The 23,308-nt window shown below is 35.8% G+C and overlaps 4 protein-coding genes across 6 annotated transcripts in view; 2 read left to right on the top strand and 2 right to left on the bottom strand.

Moving 5' to 3' along the window:
- LOC106142992 (uncharacterized) overlaps positions 1–4,850 on the bottom strand; it is a 32,847-nt gene extending 27,997 nt beyond the window's left edge. The window contains exons 1-6 of the mRNA XM_060950996.1: positions 4,747–4,850; positions 2,915–4,661; positions 2,464–2,671; positions 2,202–2,352; positions 1,765–1,877; positions 1,152–1,240 (exon numbers count right to left, since the gene is read on the bottom strand). Of these exons, the coding sequence (XP_060806979.1) occupies positions 1,152–1,240; positions 1,765–1,877; positions 2,202–2,352; positions 2,464–2,671; positions 2,915–4,656 (2,303 nt within the window). The 5' untranslated portion in view covers positions 4,657–4,661; positions 4,747–4,850. The remainder of the gene's footprint in view (positions 1–1,151; positions 1,241–1,764; positions 1,878–2,201; positions 2,353–2,463; positions 2,672–2,914; positions 4,662–4,746) is intronic.
- Positions 4,851–5,461: 611 nt separating this feature from the next.
- On the top strand, positions 5,462–7,784 carry LOC106143152 (cyclin-Y-like protein 1). 2 transcript variants are annotated; one of them, XM_013345164.2, is made up of 2 exons: positions 5,462–5,600; positions 5,694–7,784. In XM_013345164.2, the coding sequence occupies exon 2, from the start codon at positions 5,810–5,812 to the stop codon at positions 6,818–6,820; it is 1,011 nt and encodes a 336-aa protein (XP_013200618.1). In that variant the 5' UTR covers positions 5,462–5,600; positions 5,694–5,809; the 3' UTR covers positions 6,821–7,784. The 2 variants fall into 2 exon arrangements, with proteins under 2 accessions (XP_013200618.1, XP_013200619.1); XM_013345165.2 differs by having other exon boundaries at positions 5,478–5,600; positions 5,697–7,784.
- LOC106143153 (mitochondrial assembly of ribosomal large subunit protein 1) lies at positions 7,730–10,023 on the bottom strand. Of its 2 annotated transcripts, XM_060945620.1 has the most exons (4): positions 9,764–10,023; positions 9,330–9,529; positions 8,725–8,985; positions 7,730–7,966 (listed from the first exon to the last, which is right to left on the bottom strand). In XM_060945620.1, exons 2-4 carry the CDS (start codon positions 9,505–9,507, stop codon positions 7,797–7,799), a joined length of 609 nt encoding a protein of 202 aa, XP_060801603.1. In that variant the 5' UTR covers positions 9,508–9,529; positions 9,764–10,023; the 3' UTR covers positions 7,730–7,796. The 2 variants fall into 2 exon arrangements, with proteins under 2 accessions (XP_060801603.1, XP_013200621.1); XM_013345167.2 differs by lacking the exon at positions 9,764–10,023 and having other exon boundaries at positions 7,731–7,966; positions 9,330–9,754.
- A 357-nt stretch (positions 10,024–10,380) lies between these two features.
- Positions 10,381–14,956, top strand: LOC106143151 (uncharacterized). Its single transcript, XM_013345162.2, has 4 exons — positions 10,381–10,776; positions 11,929–12,120; positions 13,010–13,221; positions 13,701–14,956. Exons 1-4 carry the CDS (start codon positions 10,595–10,597, stop codon positions 14,885–14,887), a joined length of 1,773 nt encoding a protein of 590 aa, XP_013200616.1. The 5' UTR covers positions 10,381–10,594; the 3' UTR covers positions 14,888–14,956.
- The last annotated feature ends 8,352 nt before the right edge of the window (positions 14,957–23,308 follow it).

The following is a 23,308-nucleotide window of genomic DNA, read 5'->3' as shown; positions in this document are numbered from 1 at the left end:
TAATATGAGTAGGCATCATATTCAAAGTATTTTGATTGTAGGTACCTCTTATCCCAGAAATAACTTCAATTTCAAACCGCTCAAAACAAATTTCCAAATTACTACAAAAGAGAAAAGCCATGGATAACGTGACGTTAATAATATGGGTTTCTTGAAATTAATTAACTTAAAGAGCTTCGAGGCAGACAAGTTCACTTGATGTAAATTTAGATTTAAAAAAATTGTCAAAATAGCTGAAAGTGATGAAGATTCAAATAAAACAAAAGCATTGAGTAGGGAAATGTTTATTAAACATCAATGGAAATATTATACGTCTCACAAACACTTTCTCATAGAAATTGAATTACAAAATTACATAATGGACCTGACTACTGCAAAAATACTCTCACGCTAATGTCTATCGCCGACGAAGGCAGCTAATTTCCAACATACTCGATTAAATGTAACAATTTCTCCAATACAACAATGATGATTGAGATTTTATGCAATGTTTACACAATTCCCTTAGTTGATTGCATTTGATGCTCGCCATTCCTCAGGAAAGATGTTAACTCGGTCTCCATATCTTCATTATAGATTTCGATTTCCTTGACATTGTCTCCGAAGTATTTCAAAGTAGCGCAAGCACAGACCTGTATAGTGTAGGTGTTAGTGCTTCTGCAGCGCATCGATAATACTCCAATGTTTCGTCGTCAATATTGCGCCGACGGAAAGTCTCGCGTCCAACATCGGAAGTCCCCAATTGCATGAAGACACCGACTCCGACGATGAATTAAATCATAGGATTTCCTCCAAGCGTGCCTTTTCTATAACATTATGTTAATTAAATTTACATTTCCAGCACCTACAAACTCTTCCGCAATCTTGTAATAATGCATCACTAAACCTAGATTTATTAAAAGTAATTAATACAGAACTTAACGTTTCCTTAACGAAAAAATATATGACGTCCCTCAAACAAAATGTCACCTGAAAAAAATGTCGCCCATGGACTGATTAAAATGATATTGGGGTGGAACATGTTGGTGTAGAGTGTAAGGGGTATGAATATGAATTGGAAAGTTTGAACATGTTTAGTGTAAAGTGTAAATTGGATAGTTTGTTTTTGTGTAGATGTGTGTATGGATGAATGTGTGCGGGACGGACCATGCTAGTGGCGGCGATGCGTGCGGCGCAGCTCCTGCAGGCGCCGCTCGTGCTCGGCCATGTGCTGGCGACGCTGCTCCTCTTTTATTGCTATCTAGAAACAAACGAGAACAAAATGGTACAAATAAATAATATAAACAAATATATATGTGACAAATTACACAGATTGAGTTAGCCCCAAAGTAAGTTCGAGACTTGGGTTCTCTCTCATCTCTGCATATTCCTGGTTGCACCTTCCACAGAATATGTTTCTGGACCCGGGTCCGACTTGTTTGATACTTGGATTATGGGAAGGTAACTCAACTATTTTTATAATAATACTATTTAACTAGTCTTGGGTGTTTTATCTAAAGAAACCCAAGACCTGAAAAAGTTCTTTTTCATCATGACCTAGCCTGGATCTTTTGGTTCATGGTGGAGAATTCAACAACTGTGCTAAACAGGCCAGCAAATAATGTAGGCAGATTTTCACAACACCTTTTTTTTTAAACTACCATCCCATTTACAAACCTGATAAATAAATAATGTCATCTACATTTTAATGCAAATATGGTCTTTAGTCTTAATTAAATTTGGCATTTAATTGATTGGAAGTGTAAATTAAAAAGATGTATTTACCGTTTCAGCTGAAAGAGGCAACCAATATATGCAAGGAGTGGTTTTAGTCTTTCTGAATAAGTCATCAAGCAATTTTGCAGGGGCTTCATCTTCTTTCTTCTTGAATTTACGTGCTGAAAGTACAAAATAGTTTTATAAATTTGATATACATTTATTACATCCAAAAAACACGCCTTATTCCCGGGCGGTAGGTGGAGAGAAAATTTTCCCATTGCTATGATCGTGCATACTTCATTTGCTTTGTTTAAAATACTCTTAACCTTTTCACCAGGGAATCTCACATTTGATCAAGGCATACACCAAAAGGATAATGCGTTGTAGTAGTATGGTTAATAGTTGAAAAAATATTCTTAATGAGGGATGAATCACCTAAATTGCTAAGTAAGTGTGTAGCGGTAAGTAATAATTGTACATCATAATATGATAACACTATTTACCTGGTTCTGGGCTTCTTTCCGGAGTTCTGTGGCGTCTCTTCTCCAGTGGCCTACGCTCATCATCTCGTCTTATTTTATCTTTCTCCCTTTCCTTGTCCCCCTTGCCGAGATCCCACTCTCGCATTGCTGCCTTTCTTTCCCATGGCTTCTCCTGAAAATCAACAAAAAAATTTTAGCAAGCAGTAGTATTTTTTTTTTTCAAAAAAGAAAAGTAGATAAATAAATAAATACAAATAAAATGGAAGTCATTGAGAAGTATTACCAATTCCCCTCGTTCACGCTTCAAGTCCTGCTCCCGAAGCCAGTCCTCCACAGTCCCGGGTATTGTAGACACCTGAGCATTGTCAGACTCTTCATTCAACTTAGCTTTGTCAAATGCCTCTTGAGTTGAGAAGTCCACTTGCAATGTTTTAGGATTTGAAACAGGCCAGGTAACACCATGTAGTGCATGTCTGGTTTCCACAGCTTGACTGCAAACAATGGACATCATTTGATTACATTATCATTAATGCGAGTAATTAAACTTAAAATACAACTGTAAAGAGAAAAGATTTGAATTTTGTTTGAGATTAATAAACTCAAAAACTACTATTTAAAAAATTTGACCTTCAGGAGTAACATAGGCTACTTTTTTTTAATTGCCTAGGGAGCAGAGCTTGGCAAAGACAAAGCTTGTTAGAAAAGTAGTTATAAAAGTATGAATTAACACTTACTCTTCTGAAACATATTTGACGAAACATTTTGACTTAATCCTATCTATCCAGAATCCATTCTCTTCAATCCTGCCAGTTCTCTGTAACAGATTCTTCAACTGAGGCAGTGTAAAGGGCCTCACCAAATTACTGATAAACAGGATACATGACTGCTTTTGCCTGGGTGGGCTTGGTGGCCTCGTTATAATGCTGTCGCTGTCCTTAACTATAGATATCTTCCTGTTTGCAGCTAAATGGGACTCTCTTGATTTCCCACTTTCCTTCTCATTGTCTTCTAAATCTTTCTCCCTTCTGAGTTGTTCAACATTTTCTGTATTATCTATCACTATTTTAGGCAAAATAGGCCTTTGCACTTTATCAACTTCAACTCTTTTGTGTTTTTTCTCCTTCTCTTCAATTACTTCCTCAAATTCTACTGGCTTTACATCTGGAATGATTTCTTTTAAAATATCAGTAGAAATTGTTATGGATTTTTGGCTTGTTACTTTTGCAGGGCGAGATCCCCATCTTCGCTTTCGACTTATAACGATAGGTGCAGATGGTCCATTATGAGACTCCTCTTGGTTGGATTGTGTAGATTCTGAATGGTTGTACTCTTTCTGCTTTTCTACACTACTGTTTTGGTCTGGATCATTTTCATTTACCTTTTCTCCTGATTTATGTGAGTTCTCTACAACATCAGTTTTATTAATAGTCCCTGTTTCATTTGAGACATTGACTATCTTCCCTTCAAGTTTACTTACCTTACTGTCCGATGCCTTCACTTCAGATTCCTTCTTACTGGTGTCGTTGTCAGATTCTATCTTGGTATCTTCTTCCACATGTATTTCTAGCACTTCTGATTTATCTATAGATTCACTCCTCTGTCGTTTTGGACTCTCCTTATTGGGACTTGTGCAAGTCAATATTTTCACATCAGCCTGGTTGGTTTCATCCTTTGATGAAACAACTGCTATTTCATCCTGAGCTGGCTCAGCCACTGAGTCACTGGTCTGTGAAACTGTTACTGATTCATCTCTTGGAGAAACAACAGTTGTATCAGCATCAGATGACTTAGTTTGGTTATTCTCTTTGATTTCTTCCACAGATGAATCTTTTCTCTCTACATCTTCTGCTTTATCTTCATGTGATTTACTATCGTCATTTGTTGTAGACATCGGTAATTCTTCTGTTTTAGATGCGTTGTCGCCGCTTTGAGTGATTTCATTGTCAATATTTGTAGTTTTTTCAATATCTGTGTCAGGTTCTTCTTGGCTATCATGCTTTTTATCATCTTCATCCTTTGACTCTCGAGTGGTACGCTTAGAGCGGTGCTTCTTTTTTCGGTCTTCTGCTCCTTCAACACTGGGTGTATCACTGGAACTGGTAGCGCGGGAATGTTTTCGTTTACTGCGCGGTGACCTATCGACCCGTTCTGGAGTCGAAGGAGGACGCGTCAAACATATTTTCAGCTTTTGAATCTCTCCAGTGTTTTCACCAGAGCTCTCAGCCGTTTTCACTTGCCATACTTGGTCCTGCGACTCATCAGGACTGTCGGCCTTCTTTGGCGTCTGCGGTAGTTTCTTATCTTCTTCGGAAACGGTTTCTAGCACTTCAGTAACGGTCTCTTCAGCTGATTCATTGTCAGAAGATGTAGATTGTTTACGACTTCGGCGTGATCTCGTGCGTTTTACTTTTTCTATTTTCTTTTCAGGGGATGGTTTCGCTTTCTTGCTTGCGGTACGCTCACTTTTACGACGCATTTTTTCTGCAAAATTAACGCATCGAATCCCAATTATAGATAAATTTATAAAAAACACATGAATTATACAAAATAAAGGACTACTATCTACCTTTATACTCGTAAAACTTATGTAAAATATACCTAAAGAAACCTAGAAATCTACGATATCATCAAACTTCAACGCAAGCGTGCTCTGCATCGGCGATCGGCAGCCATTTTTCTTTTTTTTTCTTTTGTTTCAAAGCAAAGGGGTTACCGAGAAAAATTTCCGAGTGAGTGAGGGTTTCTATGCATAGAGGTGAGCGTTTAATTTATAGGCCAAATTCGCACACACATAAGTGCCCAAAGAGTACTACAACGCGTGTCGGACGGTGAAAAAATTATAACACAACACAATTATTATTATATAGTCAAGACTCCCTTAACATCAGTATTAAATTACTGGAATTAATGTAGTTTTATTAAAATCGGAGGTTTAACTGTGAAATAAGGGAAATGCGAATAACAAAATTGAACAAAAGTATATACTATAGCTGGATAGGGTAGGTCGACCTTATAATCGTACGACAAAGTCGGCTGCACGCTGCACGAGCCCTAAGTCGCTAATACTGGCCGTTGCTGGTCAAAGGACCACTACCACCACCGTCGTCAGTTGGCGACACAATGCACCAGCTCTTAGCAACTTGGTCCCGCGGCGTAGAGAGTACCTAACTCTCTACATCCCACGAGAACATAACGCAAAAGGTGTGTGTAGGTAGAGCCTTTAATGGAGACGATGCTGTATGGTCTCTAGTTCTCTTTGCCTTTCTTTATGGTGTTGGTAAAAAGGCTGACAAAAAATGACGTTTATTGTCAAAAGTGCATTTTGTAGAAATGAATGAATTTCGTTCGCTCGGGTTCGTTCTACTTCTATTCTTCATTGAAATGAGTGCAGTTTATTTATTTAGAATGTAAAATGTTGAGGTAGAGTATCACGATTTGAAAACTACTAAACATATACTCTATTCATATCAATGCAAATGTAATAGAATATTCATCAGGTCCTTTTTGTTTCAGAAGCTGTTGGCATTCGTCATTTCTGTCGATCGGCATATTGTAATTTATGTGTTTAGATGTGTGGCATTATAGAATGTTATTAAGGTATATTTGACAATATTTGGTAAAGTTTAATAATGGGTAACCAAAACAGTTGCTGTTGTTATCGAAGCCCATCCCCCATCAGAAAAGATATCGTCAAGCTAGAAGATTACCTTCCTGAGGGTGAAGTGAGCTCAAATAACATTCAGCACATCAGTGAAAGAGAACCTGATGATGGAGACATCGATCCATCGCAAGATCCTATCGCAGGAACTATATTTATGGAACGATCAAAAGCATCCATTGAAAATGGTATTACCAGAAAACGTAGTCAACATCAAATAGCTGAGAATAAGCTAAAGAAAAGCAGTTCTTGTTCCACAATCTATTTAGATGATAGCACTGTATCTCAACCAAACCTGAAAAACACAGTCAAATGTGTGGCACTGGCCATTTACTACCATATAAAAAATAGAACATCAGAAAGGAGGTTAGATATTTTTGATGAACGGTTACATCCTTTGAGCAAAGATGGAGTGAGTGATGATTATGATAAGTATAACCCTGAGCATAAGCAGATTTACAAATTTGTAAGAACTTTGTTTAATGCTGCTCAATTAACTGCAGAGTGTGCTATCATTACATTGGTTTACCTAGAGAGATTATTAATTTGTGCAGAGCTTGACATAGCTCCCTCAAACTGGAAGAGAATAGTTTTGGGAGCAATCTTGTTGGCAAGCAAGGTGTGGGATGATCAGGCTGTTTGGAATGTAGACTACTGCCAAATTCTGAAGGATATAACAGTTGAGGATATGAATGAATTGGAGAGACAGTTCCTAGAGATGTTGCAGTTTAACATAAATGTCCCATCCAGTGTTTATGCCAAGTATTACTTTGATCTCCGAACCCTTGCTGAGGCCAATGACCTAGCATTCCCTAGTGAGCCACTTAGCAAAGAAAGAGCACAAAAGTTGGAGGCTATGTCTAGGGTAATGGAAGATAAGATCAATGCAGAAGTTCTTAAAAATGGTTTCAAAAAGTGGTCAAGTTTGGATAATGTCAACTCCGGAGCTGGTGTGCGAAGGAGTGTGGCCATATTGTCATAATTTATTAGTCATAAATGAGCCAAACTTTGATCCAAATTGAATTCACAAATTACCTCATATGGTACATTTGTGTATTTTATATAACAATGTCTTTAAAAATGCACCAGATTAAGATTTAATTTAGTTGATATTATGCTTTATTTTCAGTGAAGAATATAAACTGCCAGTTTTGCCTTGAAATCTCCATTGAATCCCATGAGTCTTAAGCAATGTCAATTTTTAGTATTTAGCATTTAAGTCATAAGCAATTCATAATGATTATTTTCATGTCTATTTAGAAATGCTAAAAATTGGCAGATAGACTTCGGTATAATTATTTTAAAATATATAATCAGATTTAATTGAATACTAATTGTAGTTATTAAATATGAAAGCCTTTTGTGGTCCAATGCAAAACAAGCTAAGTTGCTACTTAGATGTCTATTTCTTTAATTCTATTCCTTTATTGCTTCCAATTTATTTTATCATTTTACTTAGATGAACTTATTTGAAGCACTAATATATAGGTTGCTTCCAAACTTATAACTATAGGTATTAGTGTAAAACTAGCTGTATAAATGTGGAACTAAAATTTTGACTGATGTAAGGATCTTGTGATTGTGTATGTATGTTAAAGGTAGTCAGCAGCTCATTTGTATAATTTTACATAATAACTGCATTTAGAATTCTGAGCTAGTTAAGAAATTATGCCAAATTGTTATTTTATTGTAACAAATTATATTTGACAGACAACGCTCAGTTTATATTGAATTGTTTATACTGTATAATTATTTTAATCTTGAACAATATAAATTAATTAAAAATATCATTATTTAGAATTCAATCATCTATTCAATCCATACTTTATGTATCTTTAATGTCATAAGGGAAAACAAATAAACATTTTATATGAGACTTTAAATGATTTTTTAATTATTTTTTTTACAATAATGGTTTTATCTACAAACTTGAACTATGGTAGATGCATAAATGTGGATCACTGCAGAGGTTTTAAATCTTTTAAGTAGGAGCTATAATTTTCAAACACATCTACTATATCACTGTTCTTGTTTAATTTTTCATCAAATTCTGGCCCAACAGACCAAAGGGTCTCCAAATCATACACTTCCCTGGCTTTGTCAGAGAAAATGTGCAGTGCAATATTACCTGAAATAACAAAATTGAATAAATGCATAACTCTTTTATTTAAGTAACTCTAAAATTGTTATTTCTGATTTCTACATGTAGATATATTGTTTTTGTAGCATTGTCCATGTTGAATTCTCAACACTTGGAAATCTGAAAGTCAGCTTAAGAGTGCAAATATTTATTTATTTATATTTAGGTACATCATGGAAAAAAAACTAGTTCTAGACTGAGGAGAAACTTTTTACAAGGGCACTGCTTGTTTCTAAAGAAATTTCTTCCAGTAGGCCCACAACCAGAAAATATAAAGAAAGATATTGGCTTGTGTACTTATTAATAAGACATAAAACACTTATTACTTTCTGATAATAAATAAACCTGAAACAAATATTAAATATCACCTATGTAGTACTTTGGTTGGTGATTTTTTTCAGTATTCACGTACATATCACATACAGCTGTTTTTACATAAAGTAATAAAACATTTATATAAGTTTTTAAAAATTTTTAGCTAAGAGAATAATGCACATGTGCCCAAAATATGATTTTCAATTAAATTTGCTATACCTAGATTATAATAATGAGTAATATCATAAATTTTATAAGAAGAAATCTGTCTTTTTTATTTGCAGATTGACAATAATTTTTTGGTGCCCACAATTTATTCATCATGTCTGGCCAAGAGCAGAAAGAGCATAAATTATTTTGATTTTTATAACTATACCCTAGGACAATGCTAGCTTTGCTTTTGCTGAAAAAAATTACAAATATATCCTAACCTAAATCTAATGCCATCCATTCATCTGAATTTTTTCCTTCTATCCTTGGTATTCCATCAGATTTATAACATTTTTTCTTGTAAACCTTTTTCACAAATTCTGCTAAAGCTTGGATGTGCCTCTTGCTGCGCCCACTAACAATACAAATGTAGTCTACATAATGGATTTCCTTTGGCACAGTTGCTACAAAGACATTTTTCGAATTTTCTCTGTGAAGCAAATCAACAAGGTCTTCTATGTCAAATACACCTGATATTCCTCCTGGAATAAGAAAACATATTTTTTTTATATCATAATACTCTGCCTAATGTGGTGATGTTGTTTTCTTTTTATTGTACTTCACATAGTTTAAGTACATTTACATTTAGCAAGGTCATTCAAGTAAAAAATAAAACATGCTTATATCTTTGTAGTGTTAGTGATACAATAAATCTAGAGCTGATTTCATTTTTTAATAATGAAATTCTATAAGTCAATTTGAAATTTTTCACACTAAATATTCGAGTATGTTGAGAACTTAGCTCTTGAATGATTAATATGGAATGGCCAGTGGTGCTTTTTATTAAAACATACATGTAGACATAACATTTAGGAAACATACGAACTTTCTAAATTAATGCCATCGAATTCGTCGCTTAGTAAAGGGTATTTATCGTCAAGGTAGACCTCATCGACGGTGTTTTCTATTACAGTCGAGTTTTCCTCAGTTATCACCTGGTACTTGCCAGATATAGCTGGAGACGTTAAGCTGTTTGGTTTACGTGTTTGTCTTGGATTCCTCATGCAAACTCCGCAGCTTATTTGCCTGTTGATATTGCTAACATTTGGAGGACATACATTTTGAGGTTTCCTCAATACTTGTAGTATTAAATTTCGAAACATTTTTGACTAGTATTCGAAATTCTATTTCATTGGTTCGTACTTCGTAAACCAAGGAAAATATAGTTCATAAAACTAAATTTAATTAGATGCACCAAACACTAAAACAACCTCAAAATCAAATTTTTATTATATTTTTGTTATTGTCAATGTCACTTACGTCACTCACTTTGCACAATGATCTAAATGTCACAATCTAAATTTGACGTATAATAAAACAAACGAAGCACAGATATCTGCAATGAAAAATAATACTTATTTTAATCGTGTTTTACCTCATACGGAGTATAAAAAGCTAATATTCCAGAAAACACTCGAAAGCCACGTTTACCTGGATGGCTTAATGCTGGAATCGACATTCATATAGATGTGGCATTCGTCCTCAAGGTGAATCGTTTAAAAAGAAAATTCCAAATAAAATTTAAGTTTTTTCTTTACCTGACCACAATGTTGTTTGTTGTAAAATTTGTTGTTATTAAATAAAGTTTAAATAAGAACAGTTTTTTTTTTACATAAAAATCGTTATTACACCCATCCTATACTCAAGTCGTACCTAATTGGAGATATGCAAAAAGAAACGAACAGAAAGTGATTAATTCATTTTGTAAGTTAATATTAAGGTTAAAAATCTTAATTTAAATTTATGTACCTACCTTGTAACATAAAATATAATAAATGAAATGGTTTTCAAAAACAATAAAACTATGCCAAATAGTTAGGTATACGCATACCTATAATATTCTCTTATCTCTACTTGACTCAACTTATCTTATCAAAACTAGGTATCAATGGGTGTGGAATACAAATCGTTCATTTGCTTTATTCTTTTCATGAAAACCTCGAAAATGTAACAACAATGGTGGAAAACACAAAATTTTGCACACATTACGTTATTTTTATATAGTCATTTTAAGATTGAAAGTTTAACGAACGCTATCATTGGAAAGTGTGTGTAAATTAAAAACATGAGTGATTTGTTTGATTTTGGAAAATGGTAACGTGTGAATTGGATAATGATGTGTCAGGAGAAGTCTTAGGGTGGAAGTTACCAGCATGGCAAGCCCTCCTCCTGCACAGGGTGCTGCCCTCTTGCGGGGGTCTGGTCATATACATCACCCTGATATGTTTTGATTTGGCACTAATAAATGAACATTTTGCGAACGGACACAATGTGTAAGTTATGGAAAACATCTAAAAATACTTACTTGTTGAAATCTATACGAATAATTAAATAATAGTCAATGCATACATTTGACGGCCTCTGTGGCGCATCGGTAGCCTACGCTTGTCTGTGACACCGGAGGTCTCGGGTTCGAATCCCGGCCAGAGCATGATGAGAAAATAACTTTTTCTGATTGGCCTGTCTTGGATGTTTATCTATGTACCTATATAAGTATATATTATAAAATATAGTTTCGTTGAGTTAGTATCTCGTAACACAAGTCTCGAACTTACTTCGAGGCTAACTCAATCAGTGTAATTTGTCCCGTATATATTTATTTATTTATTGACATATAATTAGTAGGTTCATTCATAGTATATATAATAAGATGTAAACATCGAGTATCTGAACATTCAGTATTTTCTAATAAAACTGATAAGAGGCGATTAATGAAATGTTACAGAATAAAATCAATTTTTGGAATTTTTGTCTGTCTGTTTTGTTATAACTTTGTTTCGTATAAATCGGTTGAGGGAAAAAGAAGTTATGGTCAATTAAAAATTTACTCTAAGCTCTGCTTTAAATAAAATAAACTCGCACAGAGCTGAATGCGTTTAAATACGTATATTTTTATTGGTTGGTTTAATACGTATATTTGAATAATGTCCTGGCTGCTTAAATTTTCGTATACATTGTAAAAAACGTCGCTACATCTGATTTATATAAACTTATTTATTGAGATTTTCTTCACTGTTTACGCCCACTATGACTTTAGTAGTCATCTCATATAGATTAGTAGTCTATCACTAGGCTTTAAGATCTTAATGGCCCTGAAATAGGCCGCGTCTTAACTATAAGTCTATTATAGGTCTGGATAATTGTAGTTTCCACTGGTTACGAGCGATACATGTTGCGGTAACGGTTACCGAGACGGTAACAGACCTTTAACTTTTACGTGGCACTACGTTCCATGAGAACTTCTCAAAATCTTAAACTTAAACCCCTTAAAAAATCCAAATTGATTTCATTTTGGTTGCGTGAAGACGAGATTAAGGTATTTTGTTTTAACTTTCCATTCCAATAATAATAATAGGTACTCAAAACCCTACCTACTTACTTAGTTTACCTATTTTACTTAGTATTTTTTCATGATTGTGTCGTAGAGTTGGGAGTTTTTGCATAATTCTGATGGTGTTGCCAGCCGTGATCAGCTTGGTGTTTACCCTGGCGTCTCCGCCCCCTGGCTTACAGACCGAAATGTCTGCGTATTCAGTGAATCTACAGAAAAAAGACGTGAAATGGGTGTTACTACAAATTTGCAACTGCCTCTTTTTCCCTGTGGCTGCTGTAGGCAGGTAAGAATTAAGTGTTTATTTTGATTTAGGTACAATAAGATTAAGTAACAATTCACGAAATTATCAAACGAAGGTTCAGAGAGCCGCTTGTCTTGTCTAATCAATTGGAAAATCGTCTAAGCATAATAATTTAATTAAAAGATGAAATAATGTCGAACTCAGAATGTTTTAAAATCTTATAAAGTGGGTTGTATTAAACCAACCAAATAGCCGAGCCATGTTTTAACCGTCATGGTGCTAGAACAAAATAGCTTGATGCTCTTTTGTATCTTGTGAGGACATCGTGAGGAAGCCTGCAGATTTAGATAAATGAATGGTAACCCTGATTCAATATGAGGTACGGTCCATTGCAAAGGTTGTGGAGGTGAGACGAGAGTGGCTCCGGGTAAAAACCTGACTTACTCAAACCGGGATATTGGTGAAAGGCGCACCCCAGGTTACTCCAGAATGGAAAGGACATAACAAAGACATGAGGAAGATGACAATGACCAGAAGTTTCATCACAAAAACTTTGGGGAATTTTAATTGATACCTACTACTTATATGTATTTTGAATGTTAAGTACCTCGAGTCAAGTAACTATGTAACTAACTCGGTCTAACATTTTTGTATATAGGTTTCTTGTATCCATACCTAATGAATTCCATTCCTAGTTCTACATTCATTCATGTTTTTTAATGTAGACAATGTGCATTCGTCCATGATTTAGATGACGTCCAATGAAAATGCTGCAGTGTAGTTTGTTCCGTCGCTTCTTCTACACATGCGCTTTGGAAGCGGTAGTAGTTATAATTAGATTTAAGTGATGTGACGTCAATAAGTGATACCTTGTATCCAATTTTGAAAATAAATCTATTCTTTTCTATTCTATCCATTAATACGTTTTCAGATATTGCTACCTCATATTTTGGTGGATAGAAGCCGTGTTTGCGTCACGTGCTGACGATGACCAGCGCGCTCAAGAGGCTGTAAACTACGCCCGGAAGCCTTCTCCAGTGGAGCTGTACCTGTTTCTGCAGTCCTTTGTACATGCAGCCCCTCACGCATTGGTCAATATCCTGGATATCATGGCCCGGTATCAAAATCCTGTTTTTGGAAAAGGTCAGTTTGTTTTTTTAAGTTTACTACAAAGTTATTTATCAAACTTATACATATACCTACTACCTATTATAATATAGTATATCACCAATTTGGCATTAATCGACATGGCCTGTTTCTAAACGAATAGCAAAATTCTGCTTTAACAGGAATTTGTAGGGGGAGAAAGAGGCCTTTGCCCAGCTGTAGACATTATGTCATATTAGACGAATTAGACGAAGAAAAAATAAATTAGTACACAGTACATACGTCGAGGTACCTACACGTATTAGGGCGTCTTAGGTCGTCGGTTTTATAATAAGTAGTCAAATCTTAGTCAGGCCATGAAATAATGGCTAGATGTCGCTTAAGATGATATGCCAGTTAATGGAGAAAAGTCGGAAGGAGAACCCCGGAACCCGAAGATTTGCAGTGGGTGGTGCAATTGAGACCACGCAGAGAAAATGAATAGTCAAATCTAACTGTATTCCACTTTTTTTCAGCTGTTCTCCAATCAATCAGCATTATAGCGTCTTCATTGCGAATGGCAAGCACAGCGACCATCTACAGGAGATTTGAAAGAGAGAAGTTGAACGGCCGCAGGTACCCATGGAGCAACCCTAGAGAGGAAATAGACAACGCAAATAATGAAAACCTCGAAACTGCCATCGATGGTATCGACGAAGACAGGCAACAAAACGAGGAACCTATTTACGAAACCATAGATAATTTTGTTTCTGCATCGTCACATAGAACAAGTTATAGGAAATCTCGACAAACTAGTGATCTAATGCAGTTCTCGCCAACCCCAAGAACGATTAACGAATCAACATTTTATTATGACTACGATGACGTCTCAACGGAATCGAATAGTTCCGGGTATATTCCCCCATTTGAGTCCATGAGATCATCTCCTGAAGTAAACAGCGATGAAGAGTACGTCAGACCAATATCGATTATAGATCGGGTAGCGCCGCGGAGGCGAGATACCCAGTATACTATACAGGAAGTATACATCCCGCCCCCACCTCAAATACCAGCGCCAAGACCGGGTTCTTTCGCCGTATGGGCAGAAAAAATGGTGGAGAATGCAGAGTCAATTCCTATGTGGCTTTCTGCTCCGCCAAGAAGGAAGTACTGTGACGAAGTGGTTCAAGATGAGCCCGACATTCCGGTTCGTGTTCCTCGAGCGTACATGCGGGGCTTGGAGCCACAAGATTTAACTGCTGCACTAGTACATTTCCTAGCATGGTACTCCTTTTTCGTCTCACGACTTCTCTCGATTGCTGTGTTTATAAACTTATCAATTATAGCATCAACTATAGTTCTTTTTTCACATTATCAAGTGATGCTATTGTTTCTGATTGTACCTCAAGCGAGTACCGTTAAGAGATCTTTTTATTTATTTCTCGCATTTGTGTATCTGTTCTGCCTTATGGAGTTTAAAATTCGCTTTCGGCATGTTCGTGTTTGGCATGTCTTTTGGATCATAGTGGTCACGATTGAGACAATAGTGTTTACGGGTCTATGGTTTGGAGTAAACAATAATTTGCACTTTTGGTGGCGACAGTACGTAGTGTATGTGATTATTATGAGCATGTTATTGAGCTATATGTGTTTTGTAGCGTATTTTGTGCTTCTAAAACCTAAAGAAACTATCGTTTATTTAAAAAATAGAAATAAAATGTAAATATTAAAATTTATCCAATTTTACTCCTACTTGTATATGATTTAAGTTATTAAAATATACTTTGTTTAAGCTATTTGTCTACCTATTGCCTATTGCCTAAAAAATGGTATGGCGCAATGCCCCTCAAGATAGTACAAATATACAACAGCACACATTTAGGTACATCAAAGCAGCAGCTCCGAGAATGATGCGTACCTCCTGTTGTCGACAGCTGCACAATTTTTAAGCTTGAAATGTTTGTCCGACATCCTTCCGTAACCCTAATTGAGATTGCATTCTTTCTTTGCCGTGGGTGTTCTTTTTGAGATTAGGTATAGGTGAGTCCATTGTGTTATCTCGTAGATGATACATTCATATAAACATATCTATCAATCACAGGGTAGACAGAGCCAACAGTCTCGAAAACACTGAAAATCCACGTTCAATTGTATGGTTTTCAGAACATAACATCTTAATTCAACCAATGATCAAAAATTTTATTAGTTAGTCTGAGAGTTACACTTGCCGTCAACAAAGCAACAGCCTTTTATCGTCTTGTTGGTTTTCTCAAATGGTTTATTAATTTTTTTATTTAAACTTTATGCTCGTCAAATGTACTACAGGTGGACTTAAGTAATGCCACAAGGCATTCTCTGCCAGTCGAACCTTTGGACCAAACTGAAAAGGATATACGGGCAGTGTGATAACTGTAAAATAAAAAAATAATATAAATAATAATAGGTTACTTAATACACTTGAATATCACAAAGTGGTATACTTTCACAAAAAAAGGTCTAAAAATTATTTAATTGGGACAGTTTTCGGTCCCGCGGGAATTTCTGGAAATCTTCTCCTATCGTCATCTAATCGTCCCTAGATCATGTATAAATTTATATGCCAAATTTCAACTCTCTGAAATCAGCGGTTTGGTCTGCGTCTGCGGTCTGCGTTTATACATAAATCAGTCAATCAGTCACTGTCTTATACATATGTACAAAAATAGTTCATTTAACAATATGATGAGAATAAATTGAGATTTTTATACATACATATAATCACGTCTATATCCCTTGCGGGGTAGACAGAGCCAACAGTCCTGAGCGGACTGAAAGGCCACGTTCAGCTATTTGGCTTTAAGATAGAATTGAGATTCGAATAGTGACAAGTTGCTAGCCTATCGCCTAAAAAAAGAATCTCAAGTTTGTAAGCATATCCCTTAGTCGCCTTTTACGACATCCATGGGAAAGAGATGGAGTGGTCCTATTCTTTTTTGTATTAGTGCCGGGAACCACACGGCACTTCACGGCACGGATTTTTATATAAAGGTAAGTAAGTCTCATCATCATTAATTCAAGCACACGTGTCGTGAGGGTAGGTTTTTATACCAATGACATTTACAAGTTAGGGACTTACCTTCAATATTATGATTATAGAAGTGATTTCTGAAATTTAAAACCGAATAGAGGAATCGACGTAGGTAGTACTATAATTATATAATCTAATAGTTGCAGTCTCAAGATTTCGAACGACTGTTTAATTACATGTTTTAACTTATTACTAATGTAAACTTACTAATTTACAATGGAATCTGAAATAGTAATAAAAGATTTCATCTACATTTGCACTTTATCGGATTTGGGTATGACTATCGGCAAAGACGGCTCCAGAATGCTAAAATTAGATGTTGTTCCTGGTGAATATGGACTGATGGACTTCCATGATGGGTATATCTTAACAAAACATGGTTATAACCCTGATTTCAAAGACGTCACCAAAATTTTCAATACACGGGATGGAGACAAAGGATTATCTGGAACTTATTGGTGTGGGAAAACAAAGAACCCATATCATATGTACTTTTTCAACAAGTATTTTAGATTTCATTTACATGAAGATTTTGTCATGAAACTATATCAATACGACAATCATGAAGAAGACGATTACGAAGAGTGGGAAGAAACAGATTCTGACAGTGGCTTGGAAGATGATGTGCTTGCAGAAAATGGTGCCAACAGGCGCGCCAAACAATTAATAGAGTTAGATTCGTATCATAACCTTCCAGTGACATTTTATTTAAACCAATTTATAAACGAAAATGATCTGTGTCAGTTGGACCTTAAACACCCAATGAAAAAATATATTGGAAATGTACAACAGTCTTGGAGAGTAGTACACGCTGTCTATGGTGACATTGGAACAGCAGTACTTCAAAAAGAATTGTTTGACATGATGGGTGATCAAGCTGGTCTTGCTTTCTTTGCAACAAGAACCGCAAATGCAATTGGAAATTTTAATTTGGATAAGTTATACAAAGAAGCAAGTCAAGAAATATTTGTGGATCAATGGGTGAATTACCCTGGGTACCGATATACTTGCAAGTTTGATACGTGCAATTGTGACTGGCGTTATTTGTGACATCGTCTTAGTCATAGCTGTCAAAGTCGTTCTCTTAATATGAGGGTTTTGGTAGATGCTATAACTCAATAATTTATTTTAGGAATATATGTTGCATTTCACTCACGCAGCCGAATCCAGATATTTAGGCTATAAGAAATTCTAAACATAAGTGTCAATTTTTATAATTTATTCTGTAATTAAGGAAATGTTATTTAAATGTTTCTCAAATGCTTATTATGTATGGATATTGAAATAAATAAAGATTATTCTAACTTTTGTTTTTAACTAAAATCCCTCTAACCGTGAGAACTTTAATATTTGTGTTTGTATACTGAGGACTTTATATAAAAACAGAGGTACCTACCTAGTTATTTCCATTGTTTAATAAAGTAGGTAAGTAATTTAATCAGAGGCAATTATATTTTAGTGGCTGTTGTTCCCGACTCCAATTAAAAAAAAAATAGGACCACTCCGTCTCGTTCCCATGGATGTCGTAAAAAGCGATTAAGGGATAGGCTTATAAGCTTGGGATTCTTCTTTTAGGCGATGGGCTAGCAACCTGTCAATATTTGAATCTCAATTCTATCATTAAGCCATACAGCTTAACGTGGCCTATCAGTCTTTTCAAGAACGATGGCTCTGTCTAACGCGCAAGGGGTAGGTACATATACGTGATTAAATGTATGTGTTTTTTCAAAAGTTCTCTCCCTTTCACCTGTTTTGTCTTCATATTCCTGATCCTTCATTGAGCGGTATTGAAAAATGTCGGCATATAGGAAGGCGAAGTAATCCTTACATTTTGGCACTATAATCTGCGAAATTATTCCAAACAATATTGGATCCTATACATCACTCGTAGTGTCTAATTATGCTTAACATAATATTGAAGATACCTACGTTAGTACGTGACGATATAGTGCTTTGGATGTACCGACTCCAGGGCCGAACTATTCCGACCGACCGAATCAATTTTTAATAAAAATATACATAATTATAATCCCGTTTACATCCATAGGGTAAACTGATAAGCCACGTTTGGCTTGATGATATAATTGAGATTCAAATAGTGACAGGTTGTTATCCCATCGCCTAAAAGAAGAATCCCAAGTTTAAAAGCCTATCCCTTAGTCGTCTTTTACGACATCCATGGGAACGAGATGGAGTGGTTCTATTCTTTTTTTTATTGGTGCCGGGAACAACACGGAAAAATTAACTATAAAAAAATTATTCAATATTATTTAAAATTTCGTACATCACAAAGTCTTAATGATTGTCATATCATTTGTTTTCACAACATTAGTTGACGTCGAATGACTTACTAACACTAAAGCGTCAGTTCAGAAAAAGCAGTAACGTACTACATTGCAGAATTAATTAGTAAGGCCAACAATATTTGAGATGAAATGACAATAAGAAGGGCCTAAACAGTAAATAAATCCGTCCCTGTCAATCTCAGTCTCGGGTCAGCAGCCTCGCCGGTGTCGGACACACGAGGCACACTGTATCGAAATGAGAATCATACAATCTGCCATTGATACAACACTTGCAATCAGAACACGGAGGCACGAAGCAAATCATAATTAAGTACCTTAGAAAGAATGGATTTCAATAGATACGTATACAACCAAGGTTTTATATTAATGACTGTATATGGGTTGTTTGAAACGTAAACCTTATATATCGATATTTGTTTTTGAAATTAAAAAATCATTTATTAAATTGTTGGTTCCGCTGATTTAGTTAATTTTGAGTTCAGACGAATTAAATAGCTGAGCTGGAATTATCTGAACAAACTATAGTTTATCCGTACAATTAAATCATTAAATTATTTCTCTGTGTTTTGTTTTGTCTATGTGTCTGCTAACTAAAGTCATTACCTAAGTAGGTAGGTAGGTAATTTATTACCACTCGGCGTTAGTCTAGTTTACGGTAATTACACTTAAGAGCCTTAAGTAAACTTACAACCCAAAGGGTTACAATATGGAGAGGAGCTCAGGGTGCAAAGTGACCACAATCCTAAATATATACGCAGATTCCATATAGAAATTTCTTAGCTCCATGTAAGGTACGTGGTAGGCATCATACGCGTTCAGTACTTCGAGGATGCGGTGATGCGGCATGGACTGACCGCACAGGCTGCCATCGCCATTATTTTTTGCTAATTTACCATACTTACGACGCCGGAGATGGGCACTCCAGACCCGTAATTGGTGTTCAGAGAACAGCACGTTGTAAAGTAATAGCTTTATGTACATGGTTTTTCAACTTGGATTCAAAATACACATGGCGTGCTTGTCGAGCATCTAGATGAAGCGATCATGCGCGCCGCGATGGAAGATTTTGTACCATGGTGCCTCTACTGAAACTAAGCCATTCAGCTGACTCTAGTTTTGCGAGACTTTTCCAGACTATTGGCTCTGTTTACCTCGTGAAGCACAAAGACGTGTTCTGTATGTACAATAAAAAAGGAGCGTCGGGAGTAAATGCGTGCAAAAACCTAAATAACCCAAAACGAGATCATGGTCCTTTCCAGACAGGTGAGGATGTAATCGGGACTAACTCAAGGAGGAACAGTATATCTAAGTTCATAGAATAAGCAAAATAAACATGAATATTGACGTAGGGAGAGAGCCTGGGCCAAGGCTCTCTCAGTCTCGACTGTCGGACGCTGTAACTCGACACCTCTTGTACTCAATCTTCGCGGGTAATTTGCTGCCTACGCTATAGGGTTGTCTTTTTGTCGTTTCGGGAGTATTGGCCGTCTGGTAATGGAGCTTTGCGAAGCAGCCTTTTTTAGATTGGTGCGGTAAAACATTAACTGATGTGTTTATAAATTTTTTGCATAACTTTGAGAATGGTTTGCGGTCTAGTAAAAAACGAAACTACAACCAAAACCAAAAAACCTTCTCATTTAAATAAAGTGGTGAGTAGTTTTCCAAAAAGACGTTTTCAATCAAGCATTTTTGCCAGTAATTAAATTACTTGATGACTGCAAAATACTAAAATGTAGTCAAGTACATATGTACTTGTATATATATAATTGTCATATATATGAGGCAGTAATTTTATAATAAAAATACATACCCTGATTAACTAAGCATATTCTGGCTAAAGTACCTACATGTTAAGTTTAGATACTATAAACTGATAAGCTTGAATGAAAAATGTGACATTTTTTAAGACATGAAGGGGATTAAAGTGTGCGTGGGATCGTTGTAAATGAAAAGATTTAGTCACTTCTTCCCCTCCGAGGTTTGTATTGTATTGATCCGACAGCAGATCACCATGTTAATGCACGCGACTACAGAACTATTGTTTTCAACTCAAATACCCAAGGGCAGCCAGCCCTAGCCTTTTCATTGGTCTGCGCGGTAGTGTACAATCAGCAGCATATAGAACGGTCCTTAGCATAATTTATTGTACTTAAGTGTTGGGTGGGAACGATGTTGCACATTTAAAACATCCACCACTCCACATGGACTCTTAATTTAGTGAGTTAGGTTTCTCCACAAAGCGAATCCCATCTGTCTTCCGCAACCTTTGCAGGTAAACCTAGCCCGTATTGGATTGATCATGGTTACACATCCAGTTTCCTGAATGTGCAGGTTTTTTCACTTTGTTTTGCCTCACCGCAATAGCATCGATTAGTACTAAAACTAATGTACATAACTTTCGAAAATAGTCATTGGTACATGTTTATTAGCCTATCGTTTAATTGTCTTTTAAGACACCAATGGGAAAGAAATGCAGTGGTCTTATTCTCCGCATTACCTAAGGTTTTTAAAATGCTTCCATTCAAAGAAACTAGAATAAAACGTAAAATAAACATCAGTAGGTAAGTACCTATTTCTAAATAAAATAAGTACATTAGGTGACACTGCAAGAATTTAAAATGGAAAATAGGGCGAGGACGGGATATGTAAATATGAAGCAATATAAAAAAGCTTAATTCATTGTAGAAAATTGTTGACAATATGACATTGCTGACAGTAGATATAGTTTGTAAGCATCTAAAGGCGGGAGTACCTACTGTAACACAGGCCCTGCCTCTAGTCTCCAGTCTCCTTCAATCGGTTTTGGTGACAACAATTTATTACCAATGTATGTATTTCTCATGGATGATTGTTAGGAAAAAATAAAAGATTTATTTATTAGTACAAAAATTCGAAAGAATATCTATTACTTATATCGTGATCATATATAGTTAAACGTGGGTCTCCTCCCCAGATAGGTTTGGAAGCAATGGAAATTAACGCCAGGAGGACGATAATGAATATCTTTCCAACTGTACCTAACCACAGACAACGGTACTACACAAAGCCTGCCTTGTAAGGCCGCACGGGCTAGGCCCGCCAATAAATCGAATTCGCGAGGACTCGAGATCAACGTCCCGATTGTGTGACACGGTAACATTCACGAGAAATCTCACACCTACAGTCATTTCCACTATACAGAGTTCCTTATAAACAATGTAAAAGCAATTGTCTTTGTATAAGTACCACTATTTACAGTCATTTCAGTATTTAGGTACACACCCATACTCTTCTACATGTAAGCAATGTTAAAATAAGTTAATTAGAATAGGGATTTGATTGTCTCGTTTATGTACTGCTATAGCTCAATTTAGGCAGATCAGGTAACAATCCACTAATCGCCTATGTAGACGTATTGTTAATTTCAGTAATTTATAGCTTTTTAATGTTTTTTGAAGTCGGTTTCATTCATCTCTTCGTAGCAATATTGATGTTATCGGGTGTGGTGTGTGTGTGGTCGGTTTTTTTTTTCATCAACTCATGGCGATTAGATGACAGTTGCTACAAAAAATTTAAAACATTATTTGATTAATTATTTTAATCTCAATTTCCCAACAATTTGAATCTCAGCGAATAACCATAAATTTGCGAGCGAATAGAAAGTCGTATGCAACCACAAACGATTTATCTATTGGCTATTGTTTCGACTACACCTACCTGCCTAACAATTATTTTCTTATTTAAATACTCACGTAAGGACGGTCCCGCGTATGTATTTTGATATCATAAAATTAATTTGATAACTTATTATACTCAGACCGGAATTCTAGTAAATAATAAGACGATAACAAAACTTATGGAAATTGCGATCTAAGCGGACATAGTTTTATGTAATGTTAGTCAAACATCGATTAATTAGCCGACCAAAAGAAACGACCAGCCCATAAACTGTACCGATAACATGGTTAGCCAATGTTTACGTGCATAAAGTTCAAGAATGTGTACCGGTTGAGTGGCATACGAACAATGCCTGCCAGTGATAGCGTATCTCCATGGCCCCAATGTGAGTGCATCAATTTCTCTAAGTACCTAGCTTGTAATTAAGATGTTGCATCAATTTCTTTAAGTACCTGGAAATGAATGCATACAAAATTAGAATAGATTCTTTTTATTGAGTAATCCTAAAAAAAAAGGAAATAAAAACTCTGTTCTTGACATCAAAAACTGGTGGATACATTAAAGTCTTTCTCCGCCTGGCGTTAGTCTCGGATTCACCCTCACCTGGAGAGGAGCCAAGTATACGCCTTTGACCATGGGGACTGGATTGGGCGACTCAGGTTTTCACACAAAGCGACTCTCATTTGCATCTGACCACCGAAACCTTTTCAGGGGAATCTTATCCGTATTGGATCGATCATGTGGTTACATATCCAGTTGCCTGAATGTGCAGATTTCCTCATGATGTTTCTCTTCACCGTAGAAGCTTTGGCTAACAAGCACTTAAACAAATTTACATAACACAGGAAAGAGATTTGATTTGATTTGAAGAAGTAGACTTTAGTGTAACACTAAGACACACTGGCGATTTAGCGATAACTTGAGAGCAAATAATACAAATTAGGTACATATGACTTTGGTACTTATTGGTTTCAAATCGAAGAAAGATTTCTAAGATAAATTGATTTATGGATTTAAGCATGACTCTCATGACTCGAAGCTACAAACATACGATAAGACATACCGAGTCAGGAGTGTAGTTTTTGTGACTATCATTTGTGCTGATAACATAATG

This window comes from Amyelois transitella, chromosome 2 (assembly GCF_032362555.1).
Source record: "Amyelois transitella isolate CPQ chromosome 2, ilAmyTran1.1, whole genome shotgun sequence".
In the NCBI taxonomy this organism is placed as follows: Eukaryota; Metazoa; Arthropoda; class Insecta; order Lepidoptera; family Pyralidae; genus Amyelois; species Amyelois transitella.
The sequence above is the reverse complement of the archived record's forward strand: the minus strand, read 5'-3'. Positions and strand labels throughout refer to the sequence as shown.

Coding starts and splice junctions, on each gene's coding strand:
- LOC106143152 (XM_013345164.2), top strand. CDS start 5,810: ATGGGTAACCAAAACAGTTGCTGTTGTTATCGAAGCCCATCCCCCATC.
- LOC106143153 (XM_013345167.2), bottom strand. CDS start 9,606: ATGTTTCGAAATTTAATACTACAAGTATTGAGGAAACCTCAAAATGTA. Junction 8,986..9,329: donor CGATGGCATTAATTTAGAAA/GTTCGTATGTTT, acceptor TTCTTATTCCAG/GAGGAATATCAGGTGTATTT. Junction 7,967..8,724: donor ATGGATGGCATTAGATTTAG/GTTAGGATATAT, acceptor TTGTTATTTCAG/GTAATATTGCACTGCACATT.
- LOC106143151 (XM_013345162.2), top strand. CDS start 10,595: ATGGTAACGTGTGAATTGGATAATGATGTGTCAGGAGAAGTCTTAGGG. Junction 12,121..13,009: donor CCTGTGGCTGCTGTAGGCAG/GTAAGAATTAAG, acceptor ATACGTTTTCAG/ATATTGCTACCTCATATTTT. Junction 13,222..13,700: donor AAATCCTGTTTTTGGAAAAG/GTCAGTTTGTTT, acceptor ACTTTTTTTCAG/CTGTTCTCCAATCAATCAGC.